Source organism: Panulirus ornatus, chromosome 34 (genome assembly GCF_036320965.1).
Source record: "Panulirus ornatus isolate Po-2019 chromosome 34, ASM3632096v1, whole genome shotgun sequence".
NCBI lineage: Eukaryota > Metazoa > Arthropoda > Malacostraca > Decapoda > Palinuridae > Panulirus > Panulirus ornatus.
The window spans coordinates 7,942,601-7,968,804 of NC_092257.1; the positions used below are offsets into that span (position 1 = coordinate 7,942,601).

Consider the following 26,204-nt stretch of genomic DNA (forward strand, 5'->3'; position numbering starts at 1 on the left):
TACAGTATGAATTCGTTTGAGATACAGAAGGTATATGAGAAAGAGAGAAACCTTGTTTGTAATTGTTTTATATCTGGTGACCTAAACCCAAGTAAGCACAGCAAAAAGCGATAAAAAGGGCAAACTAAATTCTTGGATTTATAGGTAGGGCTTTTGACTGAGAGTCTCCGGAAATAATCCCTACTCTTTATAAGTCACTGATGCTTGCACTTCTTGCATATTGTGTTCAGTTTTGGTTTACCCTACTTGAAGAGAAATATAGACAGAATGGAGAGAGTGTACAGACGACCTGCCAAGATAATTCCCAGACTGAGATACAGATTATATGAAAGCCGACTAAACGACTAGAATATATTCAGCTTAGGAAAGAAAAGATTAAGCGGTGATCTAATACAAAAATAAGCATCAGTTGGATCACCAATGGCTTCGATAATCTCGAACAAAGTAGCGACTTTAGAAGGGTTATGTCTGATTTCACTTGAAGTGATGGATACGAACTAATGGACAGATGTTTTACGTGGCAGAGTGACTGGAGTAGAAGTGCAGTTGAGTTTATTAAGAAAGGGAACGACTATGTTGATGATAGCTTAGTTAGGATTTTCATTGTGTGTATGGATCATGTTGAGGTGCCAGAGGCTTGACAGAATGCATGTGTAGTGCCATTGTATAAACGCAAGGGGATAAAGATGAGTGTTCAGACTAGTGAGGTACAAGTTTGCTGAGTTTACCTGGTAAGTTGTATAGGAAGGTAATGAATGCGAGGGTGAATCAGACTCGGAAGGAGCAGTGTGTTTTCAGAAGCGGCTGAGGATGTGTGGATGATGTGTTTACCTTAAGGAATGTGTGTGAGAAATACTTAGATGAATAGATGGATTTGTATGTGGCATTCATAGATCTAGAGAAGGCATATGATAGGGCTGATAGAGATACTCTATGGAAGGTCTTAAGAATATATGGTCAGAAGGTAAGTTGCTAGAAAGAGTCAGAAGGTTTTATGAAGGGTTTAAGGCATGTGTACAAGTAGGAAGAGAGGAGAGTGAATGGTTGCAAGTGAAGGCTGGTCCACGATAGGAGTGTGTGATGTCCATATGGTTGTTTAATTTGCTTATGGATGGGGTGGTGAGGGGGTGAAAGGGAGATTCTTGAAAACTGGGGAGAATATAAAGTCCGTGTGTGTGTGTGTGTGTGTGTGTGTGTGTGTGTGTGTGTGTGTATGGGGGCGGGAGGGGGGACGATAGGGCCTGGGAAGTGAGTCAGTTGCTGTTTGGTGATGACACAGCACTGTTGGCAGATGTTGGTGACTGGATTTGGACAGTTTTTTTTCAAAGAGATCAGGAAAATGGTGTTCCGCGGGGAAGAATTTGGATTTTAGACCGCGAATGTTGCAGGAATGAGTCCAAACAGAACCTGGTTTAGGGAGCCTAAGAAAAGATCAGGTGGATCCCATCATTTTGATGTCGGTCAAGATGGTCCTGAGAGCCATCTAACACTCCTTGACCGGTGATGTCAACTCCATCCAACACCAGAGAATCATACAGTTGGTAAATGCTGTTATTCTAAGCGCAAACACCGTAAAAAAATCTCGCAAATTTCTTTGAAAATATCTCATTTTGTTATTCTTATCCGTTATTTTGTTTAGAATAGCGTGAGAATAACTGGGCTGTAATCTAAGCAAATTTCTTGTCTTTCTTATTCATAAGGGTGATGGACACACACCGCACGTTGAACGTTTAACACACATAATAATTTCTTAACAGTAAGAAAACAAGAAGGACGTAGGAGGGTAGAAGGCGGAGGGATGGAGGTGGTGCCTTACCTTGCACGTTCACTGGGTATGTGATGGAGTCTGACCCGTGGAGGTTGGTGGTGGTGCAGGTGTAGTTACCGGCATCCCGTGCCTTGACGTCGCTCACCAGGAGGCTCCCATCTGGGTACTCCTTCACCCGACTCCGTCTCGGCTGGATGGCCTTCCCGCTGCCGGGCGCCAGAGCGATGATGTAGATCACAAGTAGAAATTATTGTTACTGAGATTATCATTGATCTGACTGTATTGGTTAAGGGAAGTTACGATTTTGTCTCTAATAGTCATCTACCTAAGAAGTTTCCATATATTTGCTGTGAACCTTATTACCACACACACACACACACACACACACACACACACACACACACACACACACACACACATAGACCGATATGGGTAAAACTGAAAGTGGATGGAGAGAGATGGGTGATTATTGGTGCATATGCACCTTGGCATGAGAAGAAAGATCATGAGAGGCAAGTGTTTTGGGAGTAACTGAGTGAGTATTAGCAGTTTTGATGCACGAGATCGGCTTATAGTGATGGGTGATTTGAACGCAAAGGTGAGTAATGTGGCTGTTGAGGGAATAATTGGTGTACATGGGGTGTTCAATGCTGTAAATGAAAATGGTGAAGAGCTTGTAGATTTGTGCCCTGAAAAAGGACTGGTGATTGGGAATACCTGGTTTAAAAAGAGAGATATACATAAGTATACGTATGGAAGCAGGAGAGATGGCCAGAGAGCGTTATTGATTACGTGTTAATTGATAGGCGCGCGAAAGAGAGACTTGGATGTTAATGTGCTGAGAGGTGCAACTAGAGGGATGTCTGATCATCTTGTGAAGGCGAAGGTGAAGATTTGTAGAGGTTTTCAGAAAATAAGAATGTTGGGGTGAAGAGAGCGGTGAGTGTAAGTGAGCTTGGGTAGGAGACTTGTGTGAGGAACTACCAGGAGAGACAGAGTACAGAGTGGAAAAAGGTGAGAACAAAGGACTTATGGGGAGTGGGGGAGGAATGGATGTATTTAGGGAAGCAGTGATGGCTTGCGCAAAAGATGCTTGTGGCATGAGAAGCGTGGGAAGTGGGCAAATTAAAAAGGGTAATGAGTGGCGGGATGAAGTAAGATTATTAGTGAAAGAGAAGAGAGAGGCATTTGTACGATTTTTGTAGGGAAATAATGCAAATGACTGGGAGATGTATAAAAGAAAGACGCAGGAGGTCAAGAGAAAAGTGCAGAAGGTAAAAAAGAGGGCAAATGAGAGTTGGGGTGAGAGAGTATCATTAAATTTTAGGGAGGATGAAAAGATGTTTTGGAAGGAGGTAAATAAAGTGCGTATGACAAGGGAACAAATGGGAACATCAGTGAAGGGCGCAAATGGGGAGGTGATAACAAGTAGTGGTGATGTGAGGAGGAGATGGAATGAATATTTTGAAGGTTGTTGAATGTGTTTGATGATAAAGTGGCAGATATAGGGTGTTTTGGTCAAGGTGGTGTGCAAAGTGAGAGGGTTAGGGAGAATGATTGGTAAACAGAGGAGAGGAAGTAAACGCTTTGCGGAAGATGAAATCCGGCAAGACAGCGGGTTTGCATGGTATTGCAGTGGAATTTACTAAAAAAGGGGATGACTTTGTCGTTGACTGGTTGGTCAGGATATTCAATGTATGCATGAATCATGGTGAGGTGCCTAAAGATTGGCGGAATGCTTGCATAGTGCCATTGTACAAAGGCAAAGGGGATAGAGGTGAGTGCTCAAATTACAGGGTATAAATTTGTTGAGTATTGCTGGGAAATTATATAGGAGGGTATTGACTGGGAGGGTAAAGGCATGTACAGAGCATCAGATCGGGGAAGAGCAGTGTGGTTTCAGAGGTGGTAGAGGATGAGTGGATCAGGTGTTTGCTTTGAGGAATGTATGTGAGAAATACTTAGAAAAGCAAATGGATTTGTATGTAGCATTTATGATCTGGAGAGGGGATATGATAGAGTTGATAGAGATGCTCTGTGGAAGGTATTAAGAATATATGGTGTGGGAGGCAAGTTGTTAGAAGCAGTGAAAAGTTTTTATCGAGGATGTAAGGCATGTGTACGAGTAAGAACAAAGGAAAGTGATTGGTTCTCAGTACATGTTGGTTTGCGGCGGGGGTGCGTGATGTCTCCATGGTTGTTTAATTTCTTTATGGATGGGTTGTTAGGGAGGTAAATGCAAGAGATTCAGAGAGAGAGGCAAGTATGCAGTCTGTTGTGGATGAGAGAGCTTGGGAAGCGAGTCAGTTGTTGTTCGCTGATAACACAACGCTAGTGGCTGATTCGGATGAGAAACTGCAGAAGCAAATGACTGAGTTTGGTAAAGTGTGTGAAAGAAGAAAGCTGAGAGTAAATAAAATTAAGAGGAAGGTTATTAGGTACAGTAGGGTTGAGGGACAAGTCAATTGGGAGGTAAGTTTGATTGGAGAGAAACTGGAGGAAGTAAAGTGTTTTGGATATCTGGGAGTGGACTTGGCAGCGGATGGAACCATGGAAGCGGAAGTAAGTCATAGGGTGGGGAGGGGGCAAAAGTTCTGGGAGCGTTGACAAATGTGTGGAAAGCGAGAACATTATTTTGGAAAGCAAAAATGGGTATGCTTGAAGAATAGTTGTTCCAACAATGTTATATGGTTGTGAGGCGTGGGCTATGGATAGAGATGTGCGGAGGAGGGTGGATGTGTCGGAAATGACATGTTTGAAGACAATATGTGGTGTGAGGTATTTGATCGAGTAAGTAATGAAAGGGTAAGAGAGATGTGTGGTAATAAAGAGAGTGTGGTTCAGAGAGCAGAAGTGGGTTTTTTGAAATGGTTTGGTCACATGTAGAGAATGAGTGAGGAAAGATTGACAAAGATGATATATGTGTCAGAAGTGAAAGGAACGAGAAGTGGGAGACCAAATTGGAGGTGGAAAGATGGAGTGAAAAATATTTTGAGTGATCGGGGCCTAAACATGCAAGAGGGTGAAAGGCATGCAAGGAATAGAGTGCATTACAACGATATGGTATACTGGGGTCGACGTGCTGTCAATGGATTAAACCAGGGCATGTGAAACGTCTGGGGTAAACCATAGAAGGTTTTGTGGGGCTTGGATGTGGAAAGGGAGCTTTGGTTTCGCTGCATCATACATGACAGCTAGAGACTGAGTGTGAACGAATGTGGCCTTTGTGGTCTTTTCATGGCGTTACCTCGCGCGGATGCTGGGAAGGGGGTTGTCATTTCATGTGTGGCGGGGTGGCGACGACAATGAATGTAGTCAGTAAGTATGAATCATGCACATGTCCATATATGTATATGTATATATATATATATATATATATATATATATATATATATATATATATATATATATATATATATATATATATATATATATATTTTTTTTTTTTTTTTTTTTTTTTTTTTCCAAAAGAAGGAACAGAGAATTGGGCCAGGTGAGGGTATTCCCTCAAAGGCCCAGTCCTCTGTTCTTAACGCTACCTCGCTAATGCGGGAAATGGCGAATAGCTTGAAAAGAAAAGAATATATATATATATATATATATTCTTTCATACTATTCGCCATTTCCCGCGTTAGCGAGTTAGCGTTAAGAACAGAGGACTGGGGAATATCTTCACCTGGCCCCCTTCTCTGTTCCTTCTTTTGGAAAATTAAAAAAAAAAAATGAGTGGGGAGGATTTCCAGCCACCCGCTCCCTCCCCTTTTAGTCACCTTATATATATATATATATATATATATATATATATATATATATATATATATATATATATATATATATATATATTCTTTTCTTTCTTTCAAACTATTCGCCATTTCCCGCATTAGCGAGGTAGCGTTAAGAACAGAGGACTGGGCCTTTTTTGGAATATCCTCAACTGGCCCCCTCTGTTCCTTCTTTTGGAAAATTTAAAAAAAAAAACGAGAGGGGAGGATTTCCAGCCCCCCGCTCCCTCCCCTTTTAGTCGCCTTCTACGACACGCAGGGAATACGTGGGAAGTATTCTTAATCCCCTATCCCCAGGGATAATATATATATATATATATATTATTTATTTATTTTGCTTTGTCGCTGTCTCCCGCGTTAGCGAGGTAGCGCAAGGAAACAGACGAAAGAAATGGCCCAACCCACCCACATACACATGTATATACATACACATTCACACACGCAAATATACATACCTATACATGTCAATGTACACATATATATACACACACAGATATATACATATATACATATGTACATAATTTATACTGTCTGCCTTTATTCATTCCCATCGCCAACTCGCCACACATGGAATAACAAACCCCTCCCCCCACATGTGTGCGAGGTAGCGCTAGGAAAGACAACAAAGAACCCATTCGTTCACACTCAGTCTCCAGCTGTCATGTAATAATGCACCGAAACCACAGCTCCCTTTCCACATCCAGGCCCCACAGAACTTTCCACGGTGTACCCCAGACGCTTCACATGCCCTGGTTCAATCCATTGACAGCACGTCGACCCCGGTATACCACATCGTTCCAATTCACTCTATTCCTTGCACACCTTTCACCCTCCTGCATGTTAAGGCCCAGATCACCCAAAATCTTTTTCACTCCATCTTTCCACCTCAAATTTGGTCTCCCACTTCTCCTCGTTCCCTCCACCTCTGACACATATATCCTCTTGGTCAATCTTTCCTCACTCATTCTCTCCATGTGACCAAACCATTTCAAAACACCCTCTTCTGCTCTCTCAACCACACTCTTTTTATTTCCACACATCTCTCTTACCCTTACTTTACTTACTCGATCAAACCACCTCAAACATCTCATTTCCAGCACATCCATCCTCCTGCGCACAACTCTATCCATAGCCCACGCTTCGCAACCATACAACATTGTTGGGACCATTATTCCTTCAAACATACCCATTTTTGCTTTACGAGATAATGTTCTCGACCTCCACACATTCTTTAAGGCTTCCAGAATTTTCGCCCCCTCCCCCACCCTATGATTCACTTCCGCTTCCATGGTTCAATCCGCTGCCAGATCCACTCCCAGATATCTAAAACACTTTACTTCCTCCAGTTTTTCTCCATTCAAACTTACCTCCCAATTGACTTGGCCCTCAACCCTACTGTACCTAATAACCTTGCTCTTATTCACATTTACTCTTAACTTTCTTCTTTCACACACTTTACCAAACTCAGTCACCAGCTTCTGCAGTTTCTCACATGAATCACCCACCAGCGCTGTATCATCAGCGAACAGCAGCTGACTCACTTCCCAAGCTCTCTAATCCACAACAGACTGCATACTTGCCCCTCTTTCCAAAACTCTTGCATTCATCACCAAAACAACCCCATCTATAAACAAATAAAACAACCATGGAAACATCACACACCACTGCCGCAAACCAACATTCACTGAGAACCAATCACTTTCCTCTCTTCCTACACGTACACATGCCTTACATCCTCGATAAAAACTTTTCACTGCTTCTAACAACTTGCCTGCCACACCATATATTCTTAATACTTTCCACAGAGCATCTCTATCAACTCTATTATATGCCTTCTCCAGATCCATAAATGCTACATGCAAATCCATTTGCTTTTCTAAGTATTTCTCACATACATTCTTCAAAGCTAACATCTGATCCACACATCCTTTACCACCTCTGAAACCACACCGCTCTTCCCCAATCTGATGCTCTGTACATGCCTTCACCCTCTCAATCAATACCCTCCCATATAATTCACCAGGGATACTCAACAAACTTATACCTCTGTAATTTGAGCACTCACTCTTATCCCCTTTGTCGTTGTACAGTGGCACTATGCAAGCATTCCGCCAATCCTCAGGCACCTCACCATGAATCAAATATACATTAAATAACCTTACCAACCAGTGAACAGTACAGTCACCCCCTTTTTTTGATAAATTCCACTGCAATACCATCCAAACCTGCTGCCTTGCCAGCTTTCATCTTCCGCAAAGCTTTTACTACCTCTTCCCTGTTTACTAAATCATTTTCCCTAACACTCACTTTGCACACCACCTCGACCAAAACCCCCTATATCTGCAACTCTATCATCAAACACATTCAACAAACCTTCAAAACACTCACTCCATCTCCTTCTCACATCACCACTACTTGTTATGACCTCCCCATTAGCCCCCTTCACTGAAGTTCCCATTTGCTCCCTTGTCTTACACACTTTATTTACTTTCTTCCAAAGCATCTTTTTATTCTCCCTAAATTTAATGATACTCTCTCTCCCCAATACTCATTTGCCCTCTTTTTCACCTCTTGCACCTTTCTCTTGTCCTTCTACCTCTTTCTTTTATACATCTCCCACTCATTTGCATTTTTTCCTTGCAAAAATCGTCCAAATGCCTCTCTCTTCTCTTTCACTAATAATCTTACTTCTTCATCCCATAACTCACTACCCTTTCTAATCAACCCACCTCCCACGCTTCTCATGCCACAAGCATCTTTTGCGCAAGCCATCACTGCTTCCCTAAATACATCCCATTCCTCCCCCACTTTACCTCCTTTGTTCTCACCTTTCTCCATTCTGTACTCAGTCACTCCTGGTACTTCCTCACACAAGTCTCCTTCCCAAGCTCACTTACTCTCACCACTCTTTTCACCCCAACATTCTCTCTTCTTTTCTGAAAACCCCTACAAATCTTCACCTTCGCCTCCACAAGATAATGATCAGACATCCCTCCAGTTGCACCTCTCAGAACATTAACATCCAAAAGTCTCTCTCTCGCGCGCCTATCAATTAACACGTAATCCAATAACGCTCTCTGGCCATCTCTCCTACTTACATACGTATACTTATGTATATCTCGCTTTTTATACCAGGTATTCCCAATCACCCGTCCTTTTTCAGCACATAAATCTACAAGCTCTTCACCATTTCCATTTACAACACTGAATACCCCATGTATACTAATTATTCCCTCAACTTCCACATTACTCACCTTTGCATTCAAATCACCCATCACTATAACCCGTTCTTGTGCATCAAAACCACTAACACACTCATTCATTTGCTCCCAAACACTTGCCCCTCATGATCTTTCTTCTCATGCCTAGGTGCATATGCAACAATGATCACCCATCTCTCCATCAACTTTCAGTTTTATCCATATCAATCCAGAATTTACTTTCTTACATTCTATCACATACTCCCACAACTCCTGTTTCAGGAGTAGTGCTACTCCTTCCCTTGCTCTTGTCCTCTCACTAACCCCTGACTTTACTCCCAAGACATTCCTAAACCACTCTTCCCCTTTACCCTTGAGCTTCGTTTCACTCAGAGCCAAAACATTCAGGTTCCTTTCCTCACACATACTACCTATCTCTCCTTTTTCCTCATCTTGGTTACATCCACACACATTTAGACACCCCAGTCTGAGCCTTCGAGGAGGATGAGCACTCCCCTCGTGACTCCTTCTTCTGTTTCCCCTTTAGAAAGTTAAATACAAGGAGGGGAGGGTTTCTGGCCCCCCGATCCCGTCCCCTTTAGGAATGCGTGGGAAGTATTCTTTCTCCCCTATCCCCAGGGAATATATATATATATATACATATATATATATATATATATATATATATATATATATATATATATATATACGTTGAAATGTATACGTATGTATATGTGCGTGTGTGGACGTGTATGTATATGCATGTGTATGTCGGTGGGGTGGGCCATTCTTTCGTCTGTTTCTTTGCGCTACCTCGCTAACGCGGGAGACAGTGACAAAGTATAAAAAGAAATGAATATATATAAACAAATGAATAATATATATATATATATATATATATATATATATATATATATATATATATATATATATATATATATATATATATATATATATATATATATATATATTCCTATGAGTCACGGGGAAAATGAAAGACGAAAAGTTCCCAAGTGCACTTTCGTGTAATAATCACATCATCAGGGGAGACACAAGAGAGGAATATAACAGTCAGTTGATATACATGGAAGAGACGAAGCTAGGACGCCATTTGGTAAACATATATATATATATATATATATATATATATATATATATATATATATATATATATATATATATATTGGAAAGTATCACAATTTTGCGCATGATCAAGTATTTTCCTATGGGTCCATGGGGAAAATGAAACACGATAAGTTCCCAAGTGGACTTTCGTATATAATCACATCATTAGTGGAGATACAAGAAACATAAGTCAGCTGATATACAACGAAGAGACGTAGTTAGGACGCACGTTCATGCCATCTGGTAAACACAAACATGGGTGAGACCTTGAATATTTTCTGCTAACTTTTTCTCTGACTTCATTTGTTTCATCACAGATTGCCTGTGAGGGGGCATGTATTGCCCTTGCATTGTCAGTCGGTATGTAAAGTAAAATAGAAAAAGTGCTAAAAGCAGGTCTGCAGCATTACCGAGAGTGCAGGGTGACTGCTGAACATGTGTAGAACATGAATGCGAAGAATGAATGCGCGGCGTGAATGCTTGTTGTGAGTATACAGTAGTGTAAATACCAAGATTAAAATTGTATCAGCAATGCCGAGTGAGTGAGCAGAGTGAGTGCTAAGGGTGGATTCGCAGTATGACTGACCTAACTGGGTGTTCACCATGAACACTGAGCGAGTATCTTCAGCCTTAGTGCTAACCATACATGTGAAGAATGAATGACAGCATGAATGATAAGCCTGAGTGTGCAGCATGAGTGATTAACATGAGTGTGGAGCATGAATGATAAGCGTGAGTGCAGCATGAGTGATTAACATGAGTGTGTAGCATTAATGATAATCGTGAGTGTACAGCATGAATGGGGAATGGTAGTGTGCAGCATGAGTGGGTAATGTTAGTGTGCAGCATGAGTGGGTAATGTTAGTGTACAGCATGAGTGTGGAATGTTGGTGTTCAGCATGAGTGGGGAATGTTAGTGTGCAGCATGAGTGTGGAATGTTGGTGTTCAGCAAGAGTGGGGGATGTCAGTATGCAGCATGAGTGGGGAATGTTAGTGTGCAGCATGAGTAGTGTGCAGTATGAGTGGGTAATGTTAGCGTGCAGCATGAGTGGGGAATGTTAGTATGCAGCATGAGTGGGTAATGTTAGCGTGCAGCATGAGTGGGTAATGTTAGCGTGCAGCATGAGTGGGGAATGTTAGTATGCAGCATGAGTGGGGAATGTTAGCGTGCAGCATGAGTGGGGAATGTTAGTGTGCAGCATGAGTGGGGAATGTTAGCGTGCAGCATGAGTGGGTAATGTTAGTATGCAGCATGAGTGGGGAATGCTAGTGTGCAGCATGAGTGATTAATGTTAGTGTGTAACATGAGTGTGGAATGTTGGTGTGCAGCATGAGTGTGGAATGTTGGTGTGCAGCATGAGTGGGTAATGTTAGTGTACAGCATGAGTGGGGAATGTTAGTATGCAGAGTAAGAGACTCACTTGAAGGTCCAGGTGCGTGTGGGGGCTGGGTTGCCCACAATACGGCAGGCCAGACGCAGCTCCTCTCCCCACACTGCCATCTGCTCCGTGAGTGGCATAAACCAGCTTAGTCAAAATCAGATGTACCGGCAACAAATGCTATAGGAATTATGCTCCCAATTTTCACTGTATTCGTATCATTAACCCAAAACATTGATCCGGATGAGATTAACGAGAAATGTCAACACCGGCAGCACTGTAGGGTTGAAAGGCTTTAGAGCTAAATAATATTAGTCTCTTAACTCACCGTGTTGACGGGAAAGGAAGCTATGGCGGCCGGGGCGTGTGAGCGAGGCCGTTGGGTGACGCGGGTGCCCGGTGGTCCCTCCCCCACCAGCGTGGACGCCCTCACCGTGAAGCTGAAGGTGGTGGTAGGGTGGAGGCCGGCCACCCGGTACTGCTGGTCCGTGCCGGACACCACCCAGGAACGCCTCTTCCCCTCACTGACCACCGCACCCGACACACCATCATCGCCCTCCCACGACCTGCTGCCAGACACGGGACCTGCCCATGACGACCCCTTCTGCAACACATGACGCGTCATCCTTACTGGACCGCAGGCAGCAAGTTATCTCCTCAGATATGTTGGTAAATTCAAGTCTCTTTTCTAAGGTGATTACATCCCAACAATTCTATGTGAGGAGAACCATGCATCAGTAAAAGTCAACATCCATGCAGCCCAGACATCAGTGACTGTAAGGATTTACAGACGTGAAAGTTAATCAACATGTACATAGCTTTGTTATTTCTATCTATTTCACATCAGTTACTAAACTGTGTGGAATCTACAGCAGCAAAGCTTTCTGTTGGTGAGTAAATTCTTGAAGTTATCGAATTATATTCATGAATTGATTACACTTTACCTTAATGCCAACATAAGGGAACCTGTTGATGAACTGGCAATTTCCTCCTCAGCAAGCATCATACACCACCAGGTTCTCCCTCAGCAAACACAGTACACCACCATGTTCTTCCTAGGCAAACACTATACACCACCATGCTCTCCCTCAGCAAACACTATATATCATCATACACCACCAGGTTCTCCCTCAGCAAACACAGTACACCACCATGTTCTCCCTAGGCAAACACTATACACCACCATGCTCTCCCTTAGCAAACACTATACACCATCATATTCTTCAGCAAAAACTATACAACACCATAGTCTCCCTCAGCAAACACTATACATCATCATGCTCTTCCTTAGCAAACACCATACACCATCATATTCTTTCTTAGCAAACACTATACACCATCATGTTCTCCCTCAGCAAACACTATACACAAAAAGGTTCTTCCTCAGCAAACACTATACACAAACAGGTTCTTCCTCAGCAATTACTATACACCATCACTGGTCACTAGGGAGTGTGGGAAATACCTGTTGGTCCACCTGGTCCACATAGACCGTGTACTTGGTGATGACACCGTTGGGAGTGTCTGGGGGACGCCAAGACACCAGCACGCTCTGGCTGTCCACGGCCAGCGCCTTCACCGACTCCACAGGTCCTGGAACTGTGTATGTACATAATCTATTCAGTACAGTGACAATAAAGAATTCCAATGTATTGCAAGACAGCATGAACAGCAGTAGAACTGCTCTCTGCACACAGAGTTACTGCCCCAACGCAGTGCTGTGTTAGAAAATATCTAAATGTCACTGTAACAGCAAGAGGATGGTATACTTTCTTCACTGTAGCCAACAGTAGACTTGATATATATATGAATTATGTGAAAATCAGGTAAACCTTTTGCTTACGGATAGCAAGACGAAATAATGATTTTTGATATACCATTGCTACTAATTCAGTTACTACTACTACTACTACTGCTGCTACTATTAATAAAGATGATCATAAAAAGGACAATGATTATAGTGATAATAATAGCAAAGATAAGAAAATTTCTCATCATCCTGCATTAACGAGATAGTATCAGAAAAGGAAGAACGAACGATGGCCTTCCTTCTTCTTAATCAATTTCTCTCACGTACAATGTACCGACAGCAACAGCCTGCCATACACAGCCAAGCAGTACAGACTACACCATGGTTTACACTGACTGCTTCATGCTTCCTGGCTCACCCTAGTGACACCAGGTCGGCATCATATACCACATCGATCTAAATCATTCCATCTAACGCACGCCTATCGCACCTCTGAATGTTCTGGCCCAAGTACTCAAAAATCTTCTTCACTTCATCCTTTTATTTCCATATCGGTCTCCCGCTTCCCTTACTAGTTAGTATATGGTGTAGGGGGAAAGCTACTAGAATCTGTGAGCAATGTATATCAAAAGAGTAAGCTCTATGTAAGAGTGGGATGTGGGGAAGGTAAGTTGTTCCAGTTGAAAATGGGTATACATCAAGGATGTGCAGTGTCACCATGGTCGTTTAGTCTGTTTATGATGGTGTGGTGAAGCAGGTAAATGCGAGAGTTTTGGAAAGAAGGGCGGGTCTGCAGTTCTGCTAGTGGTAGGGATAGGGCGCTTTTTGCAGGCCTTAGCGGCAGACGAATGAGAAACTGTGGAAGGTGGTTTCTGAGTCTGAGGGAGTGTGTAGGAAGAGAAATATGAGAGTTGATGTGATTAAAAATAAGATAGTGAGGTGTAGCAGGGGAGAAAGACAGATCAGTCTGTGTGAGGTTTGAATGGACGGAACCTGGGAATAGACACCGCAGCGGATGAAACTGTAGGAGCTAAATTCAACTATAAAGTGGATCAGTGGACAAAGGACTGAGGTGCATTGAGGAGCGTATATAAATAAAGAAAAATTGTTTGTGAGGACAAAGATGCGAGTGTTTGATGAGTTCAGTAGTCCTATCGGTGCAGTAAGGATGAGGATCGTGTACCTTAAATGCAAATGTACGGAAAAGGGTGCAATTATTGGAAATGAAGTGCCCAAGAACAACATATGATGTGAAAAGTTTGATCGAGTAGGAATGAATTCCAAGAAAATTCCAGAGACGTTGAATAAAGTGTGCTGAAATGTTTGGTTATATGGAAAGGATGAGCGAGGAGAGACTGATTAAGAGGATACATGTTTCAGAAATAGAGGGAACAAAGAGGAGATGGAGATGGAGGATGAAACAGTTTGATAGAGTGAGAGACTCTGAGTGTTTAGGGCTTGAACATGCAAGCGAGTGTGAGGCATGCACAGAGTACTGTGATTAAGACGACGTTCTGTCAACAGACTGAACTGGGGCATATGAAGTAGTCAGGAGAAACCACGGGTCTTGGCTGTGGATAAGGGGCCTCCAGAGATTGGATGAGAGGAAATGAGAGCTGTTTCTTGGTCTGTTCCTGGAGCATCCTCGCTAGCGCGTGAAACTACGAAAAAGTATGAAAATAGCTTTTATGAATATCAATATCATTATCATTATCATCATTGTTATTATCATTATTATCATCATTACTATAATTACTATTACTATTATTATCATTATTATCATTATTTTTATCATTATTATTATTATTATTATTATTATTATTATTATTATTATTATTATTATCATTATTATTATTATTATCATTATAATTCTTATTATTATCATTATCATTTTATTATTATTATTATTGTTATTATCATTAATATCATTATCATTATTATCATTATTATCATTTTTATTTATTTTTATTATACTTTGTCGCTGTCTCCCGCGTTAACGAGGTAGCGTAAGGAAACAGACGAAAGAATGGCCCAAGCCACCCACATACACGTCCACACATGCACATATACATGCCTATACCACTGAGTGTGGTGGGAGTATGTGATAGAGTATAAGAAAGTAAACTCTAGATTGATAGGGGTAGAACTGAAAGTTGATGGAGAGAGATGGGTGATTATTGGTGCATATGCACCTGGGCATGAAAAGAAAGATCGTGAGAGGCAAGTGTTTTGGGAACAGCTGAATGAGTGTGTTAGCAGTTTTGATGCACGAGACCGGGTTATAGTGATGGGTGAATTGAATGCAAAGGTGAGTAATGTGGCAGTTGAGGGAATAATTGGTATACATGGAGTGTTCAGTGTTGTAAATGGAAATGGTGAAGAGCTTGTAGATTTATGTGCTGAAAAAGGACCGGTGATTGGGAATACCTGATTTAAAAAGAGAGATATACATAAATATACGTATGTAAGTAGGAGAGATGGCCAGACAGCGTTATTGGACTACGTGCTAATTCATAGGCGTGCGAAAAAGAGATTTTTGGATGTTAATGTGCTGAGAGATGCAACTATAGGGATGTCTGATCATTATCTTGTGGAGGCGAAGAAGAAGATTTGTAGAGGTTTTCAGAAAAGAAGGGAGAATGTTAGGGTGAAGAGAGTGGTGAGCTTGGGAAGGAGACTTGTGTGAGGAAGTACCAGGAGAGACTGAGTACAGAATGGAAAAAGGTGAGAACAAAGGAGGTAAGGGGAGTGGGGGAGGAATGGGATGTATTTAGGGAAGCAGTGATGGCTTGCGCAAAAGATGCTTATGGCATGAAAAGCGTGGGAGGTGGGCACATGAGAAAGGGTAGTGAATGGTGGGATGAAGAAGTAAGAGTACTAGTGAATGAGAAGCGAGAGATAATTAGACGATTTTTGCAGGGAAATAATGCAAATGACTGGGAGATGTATAAAAGAAAGAGGCAGGAGGTCAAGAGAAAGGTGCAAGGGGTGAAAAAGAGGGCAAATGAGAGTTGGGGTGAGAGAGTATCATTAAATTTTAGGGAGAATAAAAATATGTTTTGGAAGGAGGTAAATAAAGTGCGTAAGACAAGGGAACAAATGAGAACATCAGTGAAGGGGGCTAATGGGGAGGTGATAACAAGTAGTGGTGATGTGAGAAGGAGATGGAGTGAGTATTTTCAAGGTTTGTTGAATGTGTTTGATGATAGAGTGGCAGATATAGGGTGTTTTGGTCGAGGAGGTGGGCAAAGTGAAAGGGTTAGGGAAAATGATTTGGTAAACAGAGAAGAGGTAGTAAAATCTTTGCGGAAGATGAAAGCCGGCAAAGCAGCGGGGTTGGATGGTATTGCAGTGGAATTTATTAAAAAAGGGGGTGACTACATTGTTGACTTGTTAGTAAGGTTATTTAATGTATGTATGAATCATGGCGAGGTGCCTGAGGATTGGCGGAATGTTCCATAGTGCCATCGTACAAAGGCAAAGGGGACAAAGGTGAATGCTCAAATTACGAAGGTATAAGTTTGTTGAGTATTCCTGGTAAATCATATGGGAGGGTACTCATTGAGAGGGTGAAGGCATGTACAGAGCATCAGATTGGGGAAGAGCAGTGTGGTTTCAGAAGTGGTAGAGGATGTGTGGATCAGGTGTTTGCTTTGAAGAGTGTATGTGAGAAATACTTAGAAAAGCAAATGGATTTGCATGTATCATTTTTGGATCTGGAGAAGGCAGATGCTCTGTGGAAGGTATTAAGAATATATGGTGTGTGAGGCATGTTGTTAGAAGCAGTGAAAAGTTTTTATCGAGGATGTAAGGCATGTGTACATGTAGGAAGAGAGGAAAATGATTAGTTCTCAATGAATGTAACTTTGCGGCAGGGGTGTGTGATGTCTCCGTGGTTATTTAAATTGTTTATGGATGGGGTTGTTAGGGAGGTGAATGCAAGAGTTTTGGAAAGAGGGGCAAGTATGCAGTCTGTTGTGGATGAGAAAGCTAGGGAAGTGAGTCAGTTGTTGTTTGCTGGTGATACAACGCTGGTGGCTGATTCATGTGAGAAACTGCAGAAGCTGGTGACTGATTTGGTAAAGTGTGTGAAGGAAGAAAGTTGAGAGTAAATGTGAATAAGAGCAATGTTATTAGGTACAGTAGGGTTGAGGGTCAAGTCAATTGGGAGGTAAGTTTGAATGGAGAAAAACTGGAGGAAGTGAAGTGTTTTAGAAATCTGGGAGTGGATTTGGCAGCGGATGGAACCATGGAAGCCGAAGCGAATCATAGGGTGCGGGAGGGGGTGGAAATTCTGGGAGCGTTGAAGAGTGTGTGGAAGTCGAGAACATTATCTTGGAAAGCAAAAATGGGTATGTCTGAAGGAATAGTGGTTCCAACAATGTTGTATGGTTGCGAGGCGTGGGCTATGGATAGAGTTGTGCGCAGGAGGGTGGATGTGCTGGAAATGAGATGTTTGAGGACAATGTGTGGTGTGAGGTGGTTTGATCGAGTAAGTAATAATAGGGTAAGAGAGATTTGTGGTAATAAAAAGAGTGTGGTTGAGAGAGCAGAGGAGGGTGTTTTGAAATGGTTTGGTCACATGGAGAGAATGAGTGAGGAAAGATTGACAAAGAGGATATATGTGTCAGAGGTGAAGGGAACGAGGAGAAGTGGGAGACCAGACTGGAGGTGGAAAGATGGAGTGAAAAAGATTTTGAGTGATCAGTGCCTGAACATGCAGGAGGGTGAAAGGCGGGCAAGGAAAAGAGTGAATTGAATCGATGTGGTATACCGGGGTTGACGTGCTGTCAGTGGATTGAATCAGGGCATGTGAAGCGTCTGGGGTAAACCATGGAAAGTTGTGTGGGGCCTGGATGTGGAAAGGGAGCTGTGGTTTCGGGCATTATTGCATGACAGCTAGAGACGGAGTGTGAACGAATGGGTCCTTTGTTGTCTTTTCCTAGCGCTACCTCGCACACATGAGGGGGGAGGGGGATGGTATTCCATGTGTGGCGAGGTGGCGATGGGAATGAATAAAGGCAGACAGTGTGAACTGTGTGCATGGGTATATATGTATGTGTCTGTGTATATATATATATATATATATATATATATATATATATATATATATATATATATATATATATATATATATATATATATATATATATGTGTACATTGAGATGTATAGGTATGTATATTTGCGTGTGTGGACGTGTATGTATATACATGTGTATGGGGGTGGGTTGGGCCATTTCTTTCGTCTGCTTCCTTGCGCTACCTCGCAAACGCGGGGGACAGCGACAAAGCAAAATGAATAAATAAAATATATATATATATATATATATATATATATATATATATATATATATATATATATATATATATATATATATATATATATATATATATGTACATAATTCATACTTGCTGTGACGTATGATGTACCCCGCCACACATGAAATGACAACCCCCTCCCCCGCACGCGCGAGAGGTAGCGCTAGGAAGACAAAAAAGGCTACATTCGTTCCCACCTAGTCTCTAGCTGTCGTGTATAATGCACTGAAACCACTGCTCCCATTCCACAACCAAGCCCCACAAAACTTTACAACGTTTACCCCAGACGCTTCACATGCTCTGGTCAGTCCATTGACAGCATGCCGTCTCTGTTATCGTTCCAGTTATCTCTATTCCTTGTACGCCTTTCACCCTCCTGCTTGTTCAGGCCCCGATCGCTCAAAATCTTTTTCACTCCATCCTTCCATCTCCAATTTGGTCTCCTACTTCTCCTCGTTCCCTCCACCTCTGACATTATTATTTTTTTTTTTTTTTTTTTTACTTTGTCGCTGTCTCCCGCGTTTGCGAGGTAGCGCAAGGAAACAGACGAAAGAAATGGCCCAACCCCCCCCATACACATGTACATACACACGTCCACACACGGAAATATACATACCTACACAGCTTTCCATGGTTTACCCCGGACGCTTCACATGCCTTGATTCAATCCACTGACAGCACGTCAACCCCTGTATACCACATCGCTCCAGTTCACTCTATTCCTTGCCCTCCCTTTCACCCTCCTGCATGTTCAGGCCCCGATCACACAAAATCCTTTTCACTCCATCTTTCCATCTCCAATTTGGTCTCCCTCTTCTCCTCGTTCCCTCCACCTCCGACACATATATCCTCTTGGTCAATCTTTCCTCACTCATTCTCTCCATGTGCCCAAACCATTTCAAAACACCCTCTTCTGCTCTCTCAACCACGCTCTTTTTATTTCCACACATCTCTCTTACCCTTACGTTACTTACTCGATCAAACCACCTCACACCACACATTGTCCTCAAACATCTCATTTCCAGCACATCCATCCTCCTGCGCACCACTCTATCCATAGCCCACGCCTCGCAACCATACAACATTGTTGGAACTACTATTCCTTCAAACATACCCATTTTTGCTTTCCGGGATAATGTTCTCGACTTCCACACATTTTTCAAGGCTCCCAAAATTTTCGCCCCCTCCCCCACCCTATGATCCACTTCCGCTTCCATGGTTCCATCCGCTGCCAGATCCACTCCCAGATATCTAAAACACCTCACTTCCTCCAGTTTTTCACCATTCAAACTCACCTCCCAATTGACTTGACCCTCAACCCTACTGTACCTAATAACCTTGCTCTTATTCACATTTACTCTTAACTTTCTTCTTCCACACACTTTACCAAACTCCGTCACCAGCTTCTGCAGTTTCTCACATGAATCCGCCACCAGCGCTGTATCATCAGCGAACAACAACTGACTCACTTCCCAAGCTCTCTCATCCCCAACAGACTTCATACTTGCCCCTCTTTCCAAGACTCTTGCATTTACCTCCCTAACAATCCCATCCATAAACAAATTAAACAACCATGGAGACATCACACACCCCTGCCGCAAACCTACATTCACTGAGAACCAATCACTTTCCTCTCTTCCTACACGTACACATGCCTTACATCCTCGATAAAAACTTTTCACTGCTTCTAACAACTTGCCTCCCACACCATATATTCTTAATACCTTCCACAGAGCATCTCTATCAACTCTATCATATGCCTTCTCCAGATCCATAAATGCTACATACAAATCCATTTGCTTTGCTAAGTATTTCTCACATACATTCTTCAAAGCAAACACCTGATCCACACATCCTCTACCACTTCTGAAACCACACTGCTCTTCCCCAATCTGATGCTCTGTACATGCCTTCACCCTCTCAATCAATACCCTCCCATATAATTTACCAGGAATACTCAACAAACTTATACCTCTGTAATTTGAGCACTCACTCTTATCCCCTTTGCCTTTGTACAATGGCACTATGCACGCATTCCGCCAATCCTCAGGCACCTCACCATGAGTCATACATACATTAAATAACCTTACCAACCAGTCAACAATACAGTCACCCCCTTTTTTAATAAATTCCACTGCAATACCATCCAAACCTGCTGCCTTGCCGGCTTTCATCTTCCGCAAAGCTTTTACTACCTCTTCTCTGTTTACCAAATCATTTTCCCTAACCCTCTCACTTTGCACACCACCTCGACCCAAACACCCTATATCTGCCACTCTGTCATCAGACACATTCAACAAACCTTCAAAATACTCATTCCATCTCCTTCTCACATCACCACTACTTGTAATCACCTCCCCATTTACGCCCTTCACTGAAGTTCCCATTTGCTCCCTTGTCTTACGCACCCTATTTACCTCCTTCCAGAACATCTTTTTATTCTCCCTAAAATTTACTGATAGTCTCTCACCCCAACTCTCATTTGCCCTTTTTTTTCACCTTATTATTATTATTATCATTAGTATTATTATTATTTTTTATTTTATATTTTTTTTTTTTTCTTTTTTTAAATTTTCCAAAAGAAGGAACAGAGAAGGGGGCCATATGAGGATATTCCCTCAAAGGCCCAGTCCTCTGTTCTTAACGCTACCTCGCTAATGCGGGAAATGGCGAATAGTATGAAAAAAAAAAATTATTATTATCATTATCATTATTATTATTATCATTATTATCATTACTACTACTATCATTATCAATATCATCATCAATGTTATTAGTATCATTATGATTATCATTATCAGTGTTAATTTTATCATTACTATTATTATTATTATTAGTAGTAGTACTATTATTATTATTATTATCATTATTATTATTATTACTATTATTATTATCATTATTATCATTATCATATAATTACCATCATATTATAATGATTTCTATTATCATTATTATTATTACCGCTACTTGAGAATGTTATATTTTGTCAAAGATATTCTCAAGCGGCGGTAAGACTCGCACCAGACTCGAAAAAATATTTTCCCGTAACTTTTATTCGAATTCCCATCTTTTTAGCATAGTAATATTTTCGAATGTGCTTAATGCATATATTATCATTCAAGAGATAAAATATGTAATTGTTAATGATTATTTTCGGTCGTAAACTCTCATCGCAAGGGAGTCCCCTTGTGAAGGCTGCCTTCGCAACGTTCCAATAATGCATCACATAGTCATACCTGCCAGCCAATCAGCGTCGACCTGCGTCGCATTACCTTTATCATTACTATCATTATTATCATTACTTCTTGATTACGGCGATGCGAAGATTCGTCGCTTACGCCAAATGAACCTCAGTCTAGCTCGACCACACCTTGAATATGCAATGCAGTTTTGGGTCCCACCCACTTCAGTAAGGACATCTTGAATTAGAAGCAGTGCAGCGAAGAGCAACTAAATTAATGCCCTGCTTCCGTAACACACCATTTGAAGATATACTGCTATACTCCCATACTTGGACAAAATAATGTTTCAAAATACTTAAGGATTCCACAACGTCGATACTGAACATTATAGCAGAGCCAGCATTACCGACGAAAGGAAATGGATTAAAAATCAGAGGTTACCGAGTTAATCTGGACTGTATGAAATATTTTTTTTTCACCAATGACATTATTGATGCGTGGAATAAGCTCCCAGGAAATGTTCAGAGCAACACCCTTTATATTTTTAGGTTTGATCATCACTTGCCGCTCTCTGGTATTGAATAATTCATTTAATCAATCATAACTTAAAGGTATATCATGCTACCTTCTCAACCACCAATTTCTCCCTGGTAACATACCAACATTGATTAACCAATGTCGCCTGCTTTGAGAGCGTAAGAATTACTGTATCATTCTTTAACATAAGGACTAATATATGTAAGGTAAGTCGAGATCCTGGAGCTCAAAATTGTTCTTACTATTGTCTTTATAACAAGAAGGGAAAAGTATGCTTTGTCGTTGGTGATGGGAGGCATGACATGATCATGTTTATTCCACCTTATGACTTTCCTACAAAAATTTCTTATAGATTTATTAAACCTGCCGGCGTGTGCTAGCGGGAGTGGAGGGTGGGGTGAGAGCCTTTGCTTTGCTATCCTCTTCTTCTGCAGCTTACAAAGGGGGGCCTTTGTTCTTAGCGTTAAGGCCAGACCACCTCTCGCTTGGACCTTGAGGGTTTGTGTGGTCTGCATATCTAAGTATCTTTTTATGTTACATTACTGACCATTTACCTTCCTGTCTCGTCCTTACTTTGAGTCTCCTTAAGCCACTACTTCACCTCTACTTCACCTGTTACAACCTACTGACCGTCACTTACCGTCCTCCTCGGTGATGCAGTACACAGGGGTAGAGCGGACGCCGTCGCCCCGCCTGGTGTAGGCCGTGACGGTGACGCTGTAGTTGGTGTAGCGGTCAAGGCCAAGCAGTGCCGTCGACAGCGTCGTCACCGTCTTCTCCCTCAGGTCGTCAGGGTCTGCCATAAAGACAAGTACATAGGTGACGCTCTCCGTCTGAGGAGTACGTCTGGAGGGTGATCCACTATACGTCACGAGAGAGAGAGAGAGAGAGAGAGAGAGAGAGAGAGAGAGAGAGAGAGAGAGAGAGAAGGCTGTTGTATACTCACGGAAGAATCTACTCGAGTGGACAGGGCGGTAGACGACCTTGTAGCCCTGCAGGAGGCCGTGGAGGGCAGTGGTGGGCGGCGGGATCCACCTGACGAGGAGCGAGGTGGAGGACAGGCTCGTGCACTGCACGTCCTGCGGTGCCTCGCTCGGCACTGGTGGGGACAAGATACCCTGGTAAGGATCTACAGCGAACAATTACAACGCGCACATCACTCTTACACATCGAGATATCATCACATCTGCACTATCAGTGTATTCTCATGGATGATTTTAGACCGCATTGACAACACTTTTGTCCGTTAGGGACACTGATTCTTCACTTGTCACATTTTACAGGTTTTCCCGTCATGACATGGTTTAGTCACATCTTCAGATCAGTTCCAGTTGTCAGTATTCAATTTCTTATTTAACCAATCTACAGAAAATATATTGAAGGATATTCTTTTTATCACATGTCACTTTTTGGTCTTACCAAATATCAATCGATAGAGCAAGACTCGGTTATACGCGATATAATTCTAACTGCATCGTTTAGGATACTCTCAGATCCTGTAAGATCCTTTGAAATTCCTCTGGACACTCCAAGATCCTTCACAACGTCCATGGGGTCTTCAGGATCCATGGTACTCTGATTCAAACACTCTTGGGATCTTTAGAGATTTGCCTCCTTACATCATGCAGTACGCTGGCATATCATACAAGACAACGAGATCATTGCAGATCCTCTTAGATCCCTTCGGAGACTCGGACATTTCTCTGTCACTCCTAGATCTTTCAGTCCAATCTTTCACCGTACAGGACATACACAGTACACTTTTCACTCCTTTAGAACCTCATACATTCTTTGAAGATCCTTTCAGGACGCATCAAGACACTCTGAGATCTTATAAAACAGTCATGAATCCTAGTGGGAAACTTTACATCATAACGACTTATTACATGAAAAAGTGTGGGTGGGACACCTGCTGTTTACGTCCCACCAAAATTTCACTTATTCAGAATGTTGACGAAGAGTGTGGCTGTAGATTGCACACTTACAATGTGGCTGTAAAGTGGGCACTTATAATGAAAGTCATGGATTTCATTTTCGTATTATTGTTATCATTATTATTATCATTATCATCATTATCATTATTATCATTATTATTATTATCATTATTATCATTATTATTGTTACTTACTTTGCTTTGTCGCTGTCTCCCGCGTTAGCGAGGTAGCGCAAGGAAACAGACGAAAGAATGGCCCAACCCACCCACATACACATGTATATACATACACGTCCACACACGCAAATATACATACTTATACATCTCAAGGTATACATATATATACACACACAGAAATATACATATATACACATGTATATAATTCATACTGTCTGCCTTTATTCATTTCCATCGCCACCCCGACACACATAAAATAATAGCCCCTCCCCCCGCATGTGCGCGAGGTAGCGCTAGGAAAAGACACAAAGGCCACATTCGTTCGCACTCATTCTCTAGCTGTCATGTATAATGCACTGAAACCACAGATCCCTTTCCACGTCCAAGCCCCACTGAACTTTCCATGGTTTATCCCAGACGCTTCAAACGCCCTGGTTCAATCCATTAACACCACATCGACCCCGGTATACCACATCGTTCCAATTCACTCTATTCCTTGCACGACTTTCACCCTTCTGCATGTTCAGGCCCGAACACTCAAAATCTTTTTCACTCCAACTTTCATCTCCAATTTGGTCTCCCAGTTCTCCTCGTACCCTCCACCTCCGACACATATATCCTCTTGGTCAATCTTTCCTCACTCATTCTCTCCATGTGACCAAACCATTTCAAAACACCCTCTTCTGCTCTCTCAACCACACTCTTTTTATTACCACACATCTCTCTTACCCTATTATGACTTACTCGATCAAACCACCTCACACCACATATTGTCCTCAAACATCTCATTTCCAGCACATCCACCCTCCTCCGCACAACTCTATCTATAGCCCACGCCTCGCAACCATATAACATTGGTGGAACCACTATTCCTTCAAACATACCCATTTTTGCTTTCCAAGATAATGTTCTCGATTTCCACACATTCTTCAACGCTCCCAGAACTTTCGCCCCCTCCCCTACCCTATGATTCACTTCCGCTTCCATGGTTCCATCCGCTGCCAAATAGACTCCCAGATATCTAAAACACTTACTTCACTTCCTCCAGTTTTTCTTCATTCAAACTTACCTCCCAATTGACTTGTCCCTGAACTCTACTGTACCTAATAACCTTGCTCTTATTCACATTTACTCTCAGCTTTCTTCTTTCACGCACTTTACCAGATTTAGTCACCAGCTTCTGCAGTTTCTCACACCATCGCTGTATCATCAGTGAACAACAACTGACTCACCTCCCAAGCTCTCTCATCTACAACAGACTGCATACTTGCCCCTCTTTCAAAACTCTTGCCTTCACCTCCCTAACAACCCCATCCAGAAACAAATTAAACAACCTTGGAGACATCACACACCCCTGCCGCAAACCAACATTCACTGAGAACCAATCACTTTCCTCTCTTCCTACGCGTACACATGCCTTACATCCTCGATAAAAACTTTTCAATGCTTCTAACAACTTGCCCCCTACACCATATATTCTTAGTACCTTCCACAGAGCATCTCTATCAACTCTATCATATGCCTTTTCCAGATCCATAAATGCTACATACAGATCCATTTGCTTTTCTAAGTATTTCTCACATACATTTTTCAAAGCAAACACCTGATCCACTCATCCTCTACCACTTCTGAAACCACACTGCTCTTCCCCAATCTGATGCTCTGTACATGCCTTCACCCTCTCAATCAATACCCTCACTCACTTTTATCCCCTATGCCTTTGTACCTTGGCACTGTGCAAGCATTTCGCCAATCCTCAGCCACCTCACCATGAGTCATACATACATCAAATAATCTTACCAACAAGTCAACATTATAGTCACCCTCTTTTTTAATAAATTCCACTGCAATACCATCCAAACCCTCTCCCTTGCCGGCTTTCATCTTCTGCAAAGCTTTTACTACCTCTTCTCTGTTTACCAAATCATTCTCCCTAACCCTCTCACTTTGCACACCACCTCGACCAAAACACCCTATGTCTGCCACTCTATCATCAAACACATTCAACAAACCTTCAAAATCCTCACTCCATCTCCTTCTCACATCACCAC

General features: G+C 42.0%; 1 protein-coding gene across 1 annotated transcript in view; it reads right to left on the reverse strand.

Moving 5' to 3' along the window:
* The window catches only part of LOC139759811 (cell adhesion molecule Dscam1-like), a 167,038-nt gene that overhangs the window by 89,499 nt on the left and 51,335 nt on the right, over window positions 1–26,204 (reverse strand). The window contains exons 11-16 of the mRNA XM_071682291.1: window positions 22,990–23,142; window positions 22,684–22,839; window positions 12,721–12,854; window positions 11,584–11,859; window positions 11,298–11,377; window positions 1,817–1,974 (exon numbers count right to left, since the gene is read on the reverse strand). Coding sequence (XP_071538392.1) covers window positions 1,817–1,974; window positions 11,298–11,377; window positions 11,584–11,859; window positions 12,721–12,854; window positions 22,684–22,839; window positions 22,990–23,142 — 957 coding nt within the window. The remainder of the gene's footprint in view (window positions 1–1,816; window positions 1,975–11,297; window positions 11,378–11,583; window positions 11,860–12,720; window positions 12,855–22,683; window positions 22,840–22,989; window positions 23,143–26,204) is intronic.